At 38.7% G+C, this 13399-nt stretch overlaps 1 protein-coding gene across 1 annotated transcript in view; it reads right to left on the reverse strand.

Annotated features, from left to right (window-relative positions):
• pard3ba (par-3 family cell polarity regulator beta a) overlaps nt 1–13399 on the reverse strand; it is a 167588-nt gene that overhangs the window by 67444 nt on the left and 86745 nt on the right. Inside the window, exons 13-15 of the mRNA XM_056258696.1 lie at nt 10653–10788; nt 6075–6204; nt 5077–5189 (exon numbers count right to left, since the gene is read on the reverse strand). Of these exons, the coding sequence (XP_056114671.1) occupies nt 5077–5189; nt 6075–6204; nt 10653–10788 (379 nt within the window). The remainder of the gene's footprint in view (nt 1–5076; nt 5190–6074; nt 6205–10652; nt 10789–13399) is intronic.

Here is a 13399-nt window from a genome sequence, read left to right on the forward strand (position 1 = left end):
TTGTAAAGTTTGTGTGTTACAGTAATACTTTTTAAACATTTGCACTTCTATTGTTAGCTTATTTGGTTGACATTAGCATATCAACAGCTTCAAACTTCAGAGTTTAAACAAAACTTAGAAGGTTTAAACCGGTCTTCAAGCCTGGCCAAGCTGCCGTTCAGCTGGTTTAACTGGGAGCCAGATGGTTTCCCAGTCTGACCAGCTTAAACGTTCCTAAAACCAGCCAACTGACAAACATAAGCCTATAAGGAAACCAGATAAGACTAGCAAACCATCTTATGCTGGTTTAGGCTTTTTTCAGCAGGGTGAAAGCCACAAAACTTCTTTTATATAGCCCTTAATAAAAGTAACTGTAATGCATCACCCCTCAAATGAGTCCTAGCATAACTTGTCAAATGTATTATACCGAACCATTATAAGAACAAAACTTTAAAAAAACAAACTGAAACTAACTGAATAATACATTGGATTTGGAAAGATCTCTTCTCCTAAATTCTATTGGTAGCACATTATTTTACAGTGTCCCCATGTACATACTATGTACTTAGTAAATACAATAACTGGGTTATAACTAGGTACTACTAACCCTGAACATTCACCTAACCTAACCCATGTAGTTACCTTATACGACCCAGTACTTTCTTAGGAAAGTACACGTACTGTAAAATAAAGTGCAACCATTCTATCTTTTTCCACATGTGTGCTGGTGTATAGATGTAGCTATCTCTCTCTCTCTCTCTCTCTCTCTCTCTCTAGTAGCCACACTTGGTTTTAATTAGGAAGAGCTGTACAGGGCCAGTTACGCTTCTGTACAGCTGAGAACATCTGCCGTTTGCCTAAACACACACCACACACACTTGAACAGCTCGTGTTACATTGTGCACACATAGCAGAATTCATAACAAAGAAAGAAAAAAACAGGATATTTGTGTGTGTATATATATATATATATATATATTTATTTATTTTTTGTGTACAGTATGTTCTTCAGAAGGTCTGTTCTGTGTGTAATTTTCTTAGCTATACTACCGTTAAAAAGTTTGGGATCAGTATAATCTTAATTGTGTTTTTGAAAGAAGTCTCTCCTACTCATCAAGACTACATTTATTTGATATTAAAATACACTAAAACAGTAATATTGTGAAATATTATTACAATTTAAAGCTGTTTTCTATTTTAATATTTTAAAATGTCATTTATTCCTGTGATGCATAGCTGAATTTTCAGCATCATTTCAGATCCTTCAGAAATCATTCTAATATGCTGATTTGCTCCTCAACAAAACAATATTATTATTATTATTATTGAAAACAGTTGAGCTGCTACATATTTTTAATAAAAATGTCTTAGATGAATAAAGAACAGCATTAATTTGAACCAGAAATGTAACATTAAAAATGTCTTTACTGTCTCTTTTGATCAATTGAATGCATCCTTATTAAATAAAAGTACACAATTGACACAAATTTTGAACAGTAATATTATATTTTAAACAGCAATATATATTATAAAATATATTTTTGCCTTTCATTTTGCCTCTCAAACAAATGTATCTTTTTTAAGAAAGCTCAGAAAAAAACTAAAAAACAGGATTTTTGCAGTGCATATGAGCGACTACATCTATGCAAGCCACGATGACACGTCTAAGACATTTACAGTAGCGCCCCGTGGAGGACAAGGAATTATTAGTGTGTGGGCCTGAGTGTGAGTGGTGAAAACGAGAAAGTGTGTGTCTGTGTGTGAGAGAGAGACTAATCCGCACAAACAGGATTGAGCAGTGAAGAGCAGCTGCTGCCACAGGCATTGCACCATGGGATACAATAATGGGGTTTCATTACACTGCAATTTCTCTTAAATAAGCCTTTTCATCTTTTATGAGCTCAATTTCCCCAGCTGAGAAATAACACTGGAAGAGAGGCTTGTGCAAGCCGGTGTGGGTTTACACACGTGTGTGTAGTATAAATATGGACACGTATGTGAGAGAACACAAACAGGGTTGATGGGGGGAAAAAATAGGTACAGAAGAATAAAAAAGAGGGGGGGGGGGATAATAGTTTGCCTTTCAATGCTTGAAAGTGCGTACAAATCTGGATTATCCACACTCAACATAACACAGACACAATGTCACACTCATGCATGCAGAAAAACGCATCCAAATACCACACATGCACAAGAAAGATCACAAAAAAAACATCCTTCACAAGCACATTTATAAAAATGTATTATATATTTAGCTGTGTTTGCCAAATCCAGCAGCCACCCTGAACAACCTAGCAACAATCCTGAAAGCCGTAGCAACCACTCTGAACATCCCAGCATCCACCCAGAAAACCACAGCAACATGCAGAATGCCCTAGAAACCACCCAAAACACCACAGCACCCAGAATCCTCTAGTAATGCCTTTGCTACCAACCACCCAAAACTCCTTAGCAACCCAGCAGCAACACTGAACATCTCGGCAACATCAAAAACACCCTAGCAACATGCAGAACACCCTTGCAACCAGCCAAAACACCAAAAAAACACCCAGAACCCTTTAGGAATCCCTTAGTTACCAACCCAAACACTCTAGTCACCATCTAGAATTCCCTAGCAACACCCTAGCAGCAACCCTGAACATCCTAGCAACACTTAAAACACCCTACAAATGTGCCGAACACTCTGGTAACCACTCAAAACACCAAAGCAACACTCTAGGAATACCTTAGCTACCAACCCAAACACTCTAGCAACCACCCAAAACACCGAAACAATGATCTAGCAGCAATCCTTGAAATCTTAGCAACACCAAAACACCCTAGCAACATGCAGAACACCCTTGCAACCACCCAAAACACCAAAGCAACACTCAGAAGAACTCTCCAGGAATGCCCCAGACACTCTAGTACACCAACACAAACACTCTAGTAACCATCAAGAATTCCCTAGCAACACCCTAGCAGCAACCCTGAACATCCTAGCAACACTTAAAACAAAATAGCAATGTGCAGAACACCCTTGCAACCACTCAAAACACCACAGCAACACCCAGAACCTTTTAGGAATGGCTTGGCCTACAACCCAAACACTCTAGCAACCATCTAGAATCCCCTAGAAACAATACCTAAAGCCTGGTATTCTGGTATTATCAAAACACCACAGCAACCCCCAGTGCCTTCTAGCGATCCACTCAGACCCTCTGTTTAGGAACACTGTGACCTAGCATCCACCCACAACAGTTTAGCGTTAAATGTGGGGGTTTTACTAAAATGGTCTGCAGATTTTTTTTTTATATAGTTATAGGCTACATATTCCGATAAAACCCCATTTGGCTAGTGTAGTGCACTTTTGCATAAAAGTAAAGGTAAATGGCCTGAAAGCAATCAGCAAATGAGAAATTAAGAGCATTTTTTACATGAACTCCTGCCCAGAAAAACAGATACAGCTGCTAATGATGCGACTGGCAGAATAAAGCTCTTTCTGAGAGACTCGAGCCGAGCCAAAACTCCAGCCAAATCTTTCACAGGGATCACGCTTGACTGAAGAAAACCTTTGTCTTTCAACGTTTCGCAATATCACAGAGGAAAACATTAGCCAGACTGAAATTATGCATCTTGAGGACAAGAAAAGTGGACCCTTGGGTGATGGATATATTACCTTAAAGGGTTGTAGAATGCTTGTAATTTACAATGAATAAATATGCTGGCTATTTTTGTATTTGGATATAAATGACCTGTATTACGCTGACAGCGGTTAATGCTAGAGTAAATGTCTGAAATTGCTCTCCACTTCAGTCGTATTACAGATGACCCTGACTGGAAATCCATTACCCCAAAACCCTCCAAAAACAATCCCTTTGATGGTAATCGTTTATGAAAGTTGCATGCATTTTACAGCTTTATCTAAGAACTTTAAATAATTTAGTTAAAACAAAATATAAGCAACCACATATATGCACCCTAATGTACCTTTAGTGAATAATCCTTTTTTTAAATTAATATGGTTTTATTTTGAATGTTAAATGAAAAAAGAAATATAAAATACATAAAAAATGATATATCTAAAAATTATAAAAGTGAATTCTAGTGAATGACCTAATGCTGATGCCAATGTAACAATATGATTATTCTTCTTAAGGACATTTTTAAAGACTTACATTTATTCAGTTTAAAAAACTACATAAATAGTGTATACATTCATTTAAATAGAAATAAAAAAGGACAAAAAGAAATGAAAAAAGGTCAAAGACATAAAAAAAGGACAAAAAGAAACAGCAACTGAACCACAGGCCACAAAGCCTACAACAGAAAAATTGAAAGAGTAACTTAAAGAACAAAACGAAAAAGTGAGAGAGAAAGATAAAGAAATAAATAGAGGGGAAAAGGTCTGGATAGAGGATAAAAGATGGCAGCAAAGCAAGACACTATGAGATGTGGGTAATGAAAACCAATCAGCTTTCAGCAGTGAGGAGATTAGCGCAGTGGCAGTGGCGCTGAAGCCAATACTCCACCCTAATGAAATGTAATTGGAAACGGGCGAAAACTTCCCACTGTGGAGCACAGAAATATCCCTCATGTTTCCGAAGCCGGTGGAAAAGAGAGAGGATAAGTTATCGGGGTCATCCATGGCGAATACTGGGAAATGTGTAGCTATAGGGCTTTATTTTGCACTGAAGGCAATCGGTTTCCACTATGTTCAGAAATACAGACCAAAACCTTAAAAAGTCTCAGTATAACCGTTTCTATAAGGCTTTAAGAACAGTTGCAACACTATAACACACACCATTTCACTTCAAAAACCTGCGTCTTATTGACCAACCTCCCACAATCTAAGTTAACCAAGCGATAAATGCACAGAGATAGCACTGAACAGTCCCAGTATAGTATGCTAGATTGTGGTAGTTTGCTCCATCCTAGCACTGAAAACCGGTCTGTAAGATGGGGGAATTACTGATTTTGCGTATATATTTGCGCTGGTCAGCCTTGCTTAATTGAGTTGGGTGTAAAAACTATGTCCAAAAGATGTAGTTCATTTTATCTGGACATTATTTTGTGGGTAGTTTCTGGTAGATGTGGTATATGTGTGTGTTTGCATACCTAAATCCATGCTCTTAGAGGACCTGTTGTTGGAGTAATCTGGGACTTTCTGTCGTTGAGGGTATTGTTGGTTGTTGGGGTGGTTCACATAGGAAACAGGCTCCATTTCAGCCCTACAAGACAGATAAAAACACTTCTTGATGGCAATGCATTCTCTACTTAATTGTTTTTCACATGTCAGTTTGGTTGATCTAATATCTAAGCAACATCCTGTAATGCGGTAGTATAAGTATAAAACACATAAAATACAAAAGTTTGGGAATAAAGTTTCTGAATGAAGCCTCTGATGTTCACCAAGGCTGCATATATTTGATCAAATACACTAAAAATAGTAATATTATGAAATACTATTACAATTTAAAATAACTGTTTTAAACTTAAAATATATAATTTACTCCTGTGAGACAAATCTAATTTTCAGCATCATTACTCCAGTCTTCAGTTTCACATGATCCTTCAGAAATTATAATATGCTGATTTGCTGCTCAAGAAACATTTTTTTTTATTATTATTATTATTATTATCAGTGTTGAAAACAGTTGTGCTGCTTCAGTTTAAAAGAATAGCATTTATTTGAAACAAACTTTATAAATGTCTTTACAGTCAATTTTAATCAATTTAATGCATCCTTGCTGCATACAAGTATTATCTAAGAAATCTTATATACATTTTTAGTACTGAAAAAAATACATTTATATCATTTCTGTCCACCATTTTATATATGATTGTTTCTGTGTGTATGTAAGTATATTAAGTAAATAAGAATATGTAAGTGGATAAAATTAGGTATTTGAATGAATATTTGATGGCACAACTAGATAATGGCATAAATAATTCTTCTACATGGTATCATTGTGTTCAAGTCTTTGAAATAAGCCTTCGGGATACTGAGCGTTGATCAAAGTACCAGATTATCTGGTTTCATGATATGAGAACTCAAAGAAATTCTATGAACTACAGTTATTATCTCTGATGTTATTCTGAGCTCTATAACTAACCGATCTGGTTGGTGTTTGTGCAGAAGGTTTGTCTCCAGCAGGTCCTGATCAGAAGGTGGAGGGGGGAAATCATCTTCCTCGTAGTCCTCCTCCGGCAGTTCCTGTCTTTCGCCATGGGATCTGTGTGGAGCTGTTTGGAAATATGAGATTTAATGTTATATACCATTATTAGAGCTGATGTCCATCACACAAAGCCATTGTATGGATTCAGTCAGTCAGTCATATTTATTTATAGAGCACATTTAAAAACAACAGCTGTTGGCCAACGTGCTGTACAAAGTGTAAACAAGTATCCAGAAGGATTCAGAGGATTTGTGTGTTTTGTCAGTTTTAGAGCTCAACAGCCGTAGTTCACTTCTATTGTATGAAAAAGCAATGTGCAACCTGACTAACATGTCCTTTTGCATTCCACCGAGAAATATAAAGGTTTGAAATGACAGGGTGAAAAATGAAAATCCTGCCATTATGAGGAATAAGACACACTTGACCACGTTCACTCAGTTGTGAATCATGTGAGAAAAACACACACGGCTGTGTTTGAGACCTTCTCAATGACCACACGATGTTCAGATCAATGATAACATTGAAATATCTCCATTACTGCTCAATGTTCTGCACTACTGTCCCCATTTCTTCCACCATTTAGACATGAATCATATCGTGAGTCCAGAGAGTGACTGTCATATGCAGTGACATGAAATATAAATGCTGGTAAAAACACGTGATTAAAAACTATACCTCGTTAAAACTCAACAAAATGGCATTTGTACGAGTTCTGCTTGAATGTTTTTCAGATTTTTACCAAATCTAACTGAAACGAGTATGGAAAGTAATCTGAAATTAAAATGAGATGTGTGTAAATATCACATCCCTCTTTGTGCGACTAAAGTACAGCCACATACTTTGACGGACAAGAGACGCTAATCAGTAAACAATGGTTTCCAAAAAACATGGAAAAAGCCTTTTGTGTTGGCACAGCAACTCTCTGGAGAGCGCGGGGAAAGAATAGTGTGAATTTAAAACAGTTTGTTATCCGTTCTCAAGCGCTCGGCACAATTGCGAGTATGCTAATAAGGCCCACTTAGAATCCATTTCATCAGCTTAATGATTTCAAGGTCAGGCCGCGTTGCATAAAAACGGAAGGGAATGTAGCAAAAATATCGTCATTGGCTTTTTCATCCCTATTGATGAGATGGGCAGATTTCCAACTTGTATAAGTCGAAAAAGCTAATGGAAAGCTACGCTGGCATGGAAAATGAGGCGGCTGAGAAAATGAACTCATTTGGTCCTCTTACAGAGGAGCGAAGCTCTCTTCACGTGGTGTTGATGATGAACGCATGCTTTCTATTGCTGAGCACTGATCAATTTCTTTTGTTTCTTTAACAGTGAGAGAATTTAGATGAAAGCACTTAACATTATATAAAAGCAATTACTTTTATCATTTGGTGTGCTGTTAAAAATGCACTCAATAAGTGAAGGTGCATTCACACAGAACGTGATTTGGCGACCACCACCAAAGCGGTCATGCGAAACAATGTGATCCGTCACATGATCCAGTTGGAAAGCGCAGCTGTTCAGGAAGCCCAGTAAGAACCAGAGCATGTGCGCGAAGCGGAGCGGCGTGACGCTCTGCTCGATATTTCACTCCATGCCAGTGCACTACCTTCAACAGCTCAAGCAAACGTTCACCGGTAAAACGACATTCGCTCAAATCCCACTACGACATGAAATTTCACTGAACCATACGTCTTTCTGTTTGTGATGAACTTCGTAAATGTCTCATTACAGTTAGTCTCGCGTAGCCAGACCTTCAGACTGACGGCTGAAGGTCTGGAATTCATAGCAGCTTTCTTTGGCCAAGGCCCGCCCATAAGGCCGTTTGACCGACATGTAAAACAACCCATTACAGTCCGTTTCGTTCCATAGACAGTATAAGAAGTGGACAGAGCCATCTCATTGGAACTCAGTTGAAGCCCATTTTTATCGATTTTTGAGCACTTCCGTTCCTGACGCGCAGACTCAAACCGACTCAAACTAAGCTTAATGACGTGTGCAACCTGTCTGACAGACGTTAATCTTCTAGTAGCTGTGCGTGAAAATTGCCAACGTTAATCTTGCAGAGACGGGGAACTTGAGCAAAGAGTTCTTTGGCGTGAGTGAGCAGGAGTAAGTATTCCGTTGCTTTTATGGACTCATTATCTATGGGCTTCTCCCTTGACGGGACGTCCCCCCGATTGCCTGCGAGCTTCTCCTCCTGTCTGTACGGTAACTTCTGTACAGCGCGACAGAGTCGAGTGGTTATGACGCAATCGTTAGCCTATTTTTACAAAAACTGTTTCTACGGGGCCATAATGTAACATATAAGGTAATGGAGCCCTTTATACATTGTCGTGTTTCTTTAGAAATAAATAATGGACAAATGGAGTCTTTAAACGCCTCAGATGTAAAGTTATTCGCTGTCAAAGTGACGCCAAAATGAATGGGAGTCAATGGAAATGCTAACGCAAGTGAAGTTCTGCTACAAGATGGCGGCACCCGGCCGACTTCAACTTCCGGTCGATGGATTACCCCCTTGGTTCGTTCAGCGTCACGTTTCGGGGTGTGGAAATGTCCCCACAACAACAGACCGGCGTGCAACAAGTCAGTCAGCATAGAAAATCAAAGAAGGAGAAGAAAACTTCAAGAGTCTATGCCGTGAACCTCGCATACTTTTGAGAATCCTACGTTTAGCTGAGCTTGATAAATGCTCATTGTCACTCATGTAAACACAACAGTTTTTCTTCCGCAATCACACGTCTGCGCTTTGTTTACCGGCGGACCGAAAATAAACGCGACACTCGCGCCCCCCGGAAATCCGATAAAATTCAACCAATCAGATGACGACTTCGACATTCCTGAAGTGTTTCCAGTTAAGTGTACCATATGCATCAGACGTTTAGCCAACGTTCCGTGGGCGTGACGTCTGAGGCTGAGACTACATTACAGTAGGCCTATAGATAACAGTTATGATATTTGTGGCTTTAAAGCAATTTCGTATAAATGGTATAAATTAAGTTGACGTGACTGGAGTGCCGAATTGCAGAGCTCGTGCTGTTTTCTCACCGCTGTTGGTTTTGTTTTATGTTTATTTTGTTATTGAGAGGAAAGCGTACATATCTACATGTGTGACCCGTGCTGGAGAAATTAGTCGTAATGCGCATGGACTAATTACAAGCTACAGGCAAAACAAGTGAAAAATATTCTGTGAATTTGAGGTTCACAAAAATGTGTTGATTAAGACCTTGTCTAGAGATCTCAATGCTCCAAATAGCAATTAAACACCTAAAAGTATCTTTATTTGTACGTTTATTTTCCTTTGTTCATGAAAAATGGCATTTTTCTCTGCTTGCTTCACGACGACTGTACTTCCCCTCAGCACAAGTTTGGTATCGTTTTAAAGCGCAGAATTCCAACTTTCTGAATATTCATAGCAAATTCTCGATGGCATGAGTCTGAACCAATGAAATGTGATGTTTAAACTCATGTTGATGTAAACGATCTCACTCGCGCTGACTGACAGATCCGAAGCGAGCGCACAAAGACGCCTCAGACAGCACATGATCCCGATACACACACAGCCTACACAGAACAACAGCATTTAAAAATATCTGTTTTGGCGAGTATTCACGCAAACATTAGGCTATCTGTTATGTCTTAAGTGGACGTTATATTTACTGTTGGGGAATATCATCTGATGTGTAACATTATATTAGATCCGTGCGGTACAGTAGGTCTTAACATGAATGAAACAGAGAGCCTATATATTAATCAAACAATTGTGGTATCATGTATTTGTCCTATAGATATTTGGGTTTGACTTGGTGTTTGCCAAATTTGGTGTTATTACCAGGGATTTTAAGGTATGGTTGCTAGGTGATTTTGTTTTGGAACCTTCAGAAAACTTTAACTCGATTTTTCTCAAATCTTTTCTCAAGTCAGCAATCATGTTTTGTCTGATTCCAACAAATCATACATCATTTTGAAGGTTTTTTTAATAGGGAATGTGAAGATAAATTCGCTCAAAATGTGCTCATTGAGACTCATTTTTCCAGCACGGGTCACACATTCATCTAAACGACGCTCTCATCAGAGTGGACGGCATCGGTATGTTTGTTAGCAATATATTGCTTCAACAGTATTTCAAACTTCTTTTTACCCCTAAGCAAAAAAACGAAAAAGAACTTGAATCACGAAATGAATCTTTGCTAACTTAGTTTCTCCACACACCCCTTCAATTTCTTCTCCTTCGTTCTAAATTTAGATGTTTACTTTGCATTTATGTATAAGGTTCGCAACTTAATTAAAACAAGATTTGAACTCCATAACCTTAGAGCTATTGCTTATTTCACATATTCTCAAACTAACATATCACAAAGGGCATTCTGGGTTGAGCGAGCGGCCCTGAGCGTAATCTTCAGGAAGCGCTCTGGAGGAAATATTACCGCTCTCCTCACATGCTCTGGTAGGAACTAACAGTACAGCAACTTTCTGTGACCTCCAGCAATTTAATCAATGCATGTGAGGCTTGTGAGCACTTACCAGGAGCAGCTTCGTACACACGGCTGTTCGCTGTGGATGGTGGTATGGAACTGTTGGTGTAGTTGCTGTTAGGATGAGGATGATGATGAACAGGAGAGTCGTTTCTAGGGAGAGATTGACTGTCTTCCTGAATTTCCTAGAAGGGAGCGAAAATTTGTAGAGAATAAATTTTAGACAATTATACAAAACAATGATCTGGAAGATGCTAATGGGGAGAAAGGCTTAACAACAAACACAGACATTTTTAAAGCATAGTGACCAACTTCCATATCCGTTCCATGTTGGGCTCATGCTGTCAGACTGTCAACAAGAGGAAACTTGCCATGCAGTGCAATAAAACAAGGTAAAGGAACTGGAGTTCACTCAAAAATGGTTTACTTAACTCTCAACTTACCCTCACATGCATGCATGAAATATATTGAAATTTACATTCAAGTATATTCAAATATGGAGCGTAAATAAACAAGTCATTTTCATCAAAAGTAGCGTGACACATCATGATGCTCCATACCTGAATGCAAGCAACCTACACTACCGCTCAAAGGTTTTGGGTCTGTATATTTTTTAGAGGTGGGAAATAAATAAATACTCTTATTCAGAAATAATGCATTAAATTGACCTATAGTGACAGTAAAGACATTGATAATGTCACAAAAGATTTGCATTTCAAATAAATGTTGTTCTTTTGAACTTTCTATTCATCGAAATATCAAAAAGACAAAATTAAAATGCACCATGCTTTCCATAAAAGCATGCATTCCATAAAAATTAAGCAGCACAGCTGTTTTAAACATAATAATAAGAAATGTTTCTTGAGCAGCAAATCATCATATTAGAATGATTTCCGAAGGATCATGTGACACTGAAGACTGGAGTAATGATGCAGAAAATTCAGCTTTGTGTCACAGAAATACAAATTTTAAAATATGTAAAAATAGCTAATTCATTTTAAATTGTAACAATATTAATATTTTTACTGTCGTTTGGTAAAATAAATGCAGCTTTGGTGAGCATAAAACAATTTTTTTAAAAACCTTACGAACCCCAAACTTCAGTGGTAGTGTAAAATTGTGCATGTTTTAGACGGAAAACTGCAGAGACTTAAAGACATTGACATCTCAAAAAAAATTGAGAAAACTACCCTGATCTAGAAAAAACATATTGGGAAAAAAAATCTGTTGAAAACAAACTGTAAATGACAAAAGGATAAAAGCAACCCTGACATATTTAGAAATATTCATAAGCCAAAGGCAATCCTCCCAGACAGTACTAGTCAAGACGGATACGGAAACATGTGTCAATATGAAGACGTGAGGCCACCGAATGATTCTTCTCAGACGACAAAGGAGCTACAGCTGTCACTGTGTGGACGGCTAACCCAGAGGAGGAACACTGTAGACTTCATACTGTCATACAAACCACATGCTACAAACGCAAACACAGTACTCACAGCCCAGACTCACTGGACGGACATGAAAGGTATTAGGATATCACCATATCAAAGTGTGCTTAAATGCATTCATACCGTACTATTCCACATGGCGGGGAAAAACAGATGAAAGCCTCGTTCTTTTGTTCCGACGTTAAGCCTCAGCTGGAGGACAGTCATTAGCGGGGATGATGGTTCTTTACACGTGGAAACGTCACTCTTGTCATCTGCCTCCTGCTCGCTGTCTCTCCAGACGCACAGGAATCATCAATGGACCAAACAACTGATTCCCAGGCTTTCTTTCTCCTCAGAGATTATATTTGTCATAAAAACGACTCTAAAACCCCCTATGCTGAGACTAAGGAACATTTTTCGCTGTCTTTCACTGTGATCTGTGCCTTGACAACGGTTAACGTATGCATGTGTCTAATAGAGAGCTGGCAGGAAAATATCAAAAGGTACTTGAAGAATGATGGGACAGCAACTGCTAGAATCCAGACGGAGGGAAACTAAAAATGAAAAGTCGAAATTATTGATTTACATGTTCACCTCCCACCGACTTCAACCGTTGCATCGTCCTTATTAGTGGGGCTTGTTAAAGCGAGGATCACTATTACTATTGCTCACACGGATTTAAACAAACCCCTGACCACTATTACTAATCTTGCAAAACTAGCACTAAATCTAATCTTGCATGCAAAACGCATGCAGCACTATGTGTGAAACAGACATGAATGACATCTCAAATCATGTGGTTTGAGTAGAAGGAGGAATTTTGCCTGGTGGATGATAAAATGCAACCACAAAATAAAAACAACCACCTAGAGCACCCTAGCGACTGCATTACAATGCCTTGACAAGCACTAGCATCTGAAGAAAATGTCAAAGTATGAGTTCTCCTTGCATCAGTCAACATGTCTATAACATGATCAAATTGTCATTCAGTGAAATATCCACTATAACTCCCACAACACCACACGCGCACACACACCGATAATCTCTCTGGCATCTTCAAAGACTGTGTGCAGCACGTCTTAATCAGACAACAATGACAAGGGAGTTTGGGTCCACCGTCGAAGACAAAGAGCCAACAAAACAAGACCCTAAACCCATGGATGTCTCCTCCCCTCTTCACACGGGCAGCAGTGAGGGTGAGCTGAGGTTAGGGACCCTCAGGGTAGCCCCGGGCAGCCTTTCATTAAAACCCTAAATTTGCCTTTCATTCATGGAACCCATGGCGTAAACTGATTAACTTGCTGAGCAAGAGGAGATCCTGCGAGGTAACGGGATTAGATATCAGACTGGGCGGGAAGAAACA

Source organism: Rhinichthys klamathensis, unplaced genomic scaffold, assembly GCF_029890125.1.
Source record: "Rhinichthys klamathensis goyatoka isolate OS25496 unplaced genomic scaffold, OSU_Roscu_1.1 h1tg000157l_1, whole genome shotgun sequence".
Taxonomy (NCBI): domain Eukaryota; kingdom Metazoa; phylum Chordata; class Actinopteri; order Cypriniformes; family Leuciscidae; genus Rhinichthys; species Rhinichthys klamathensis.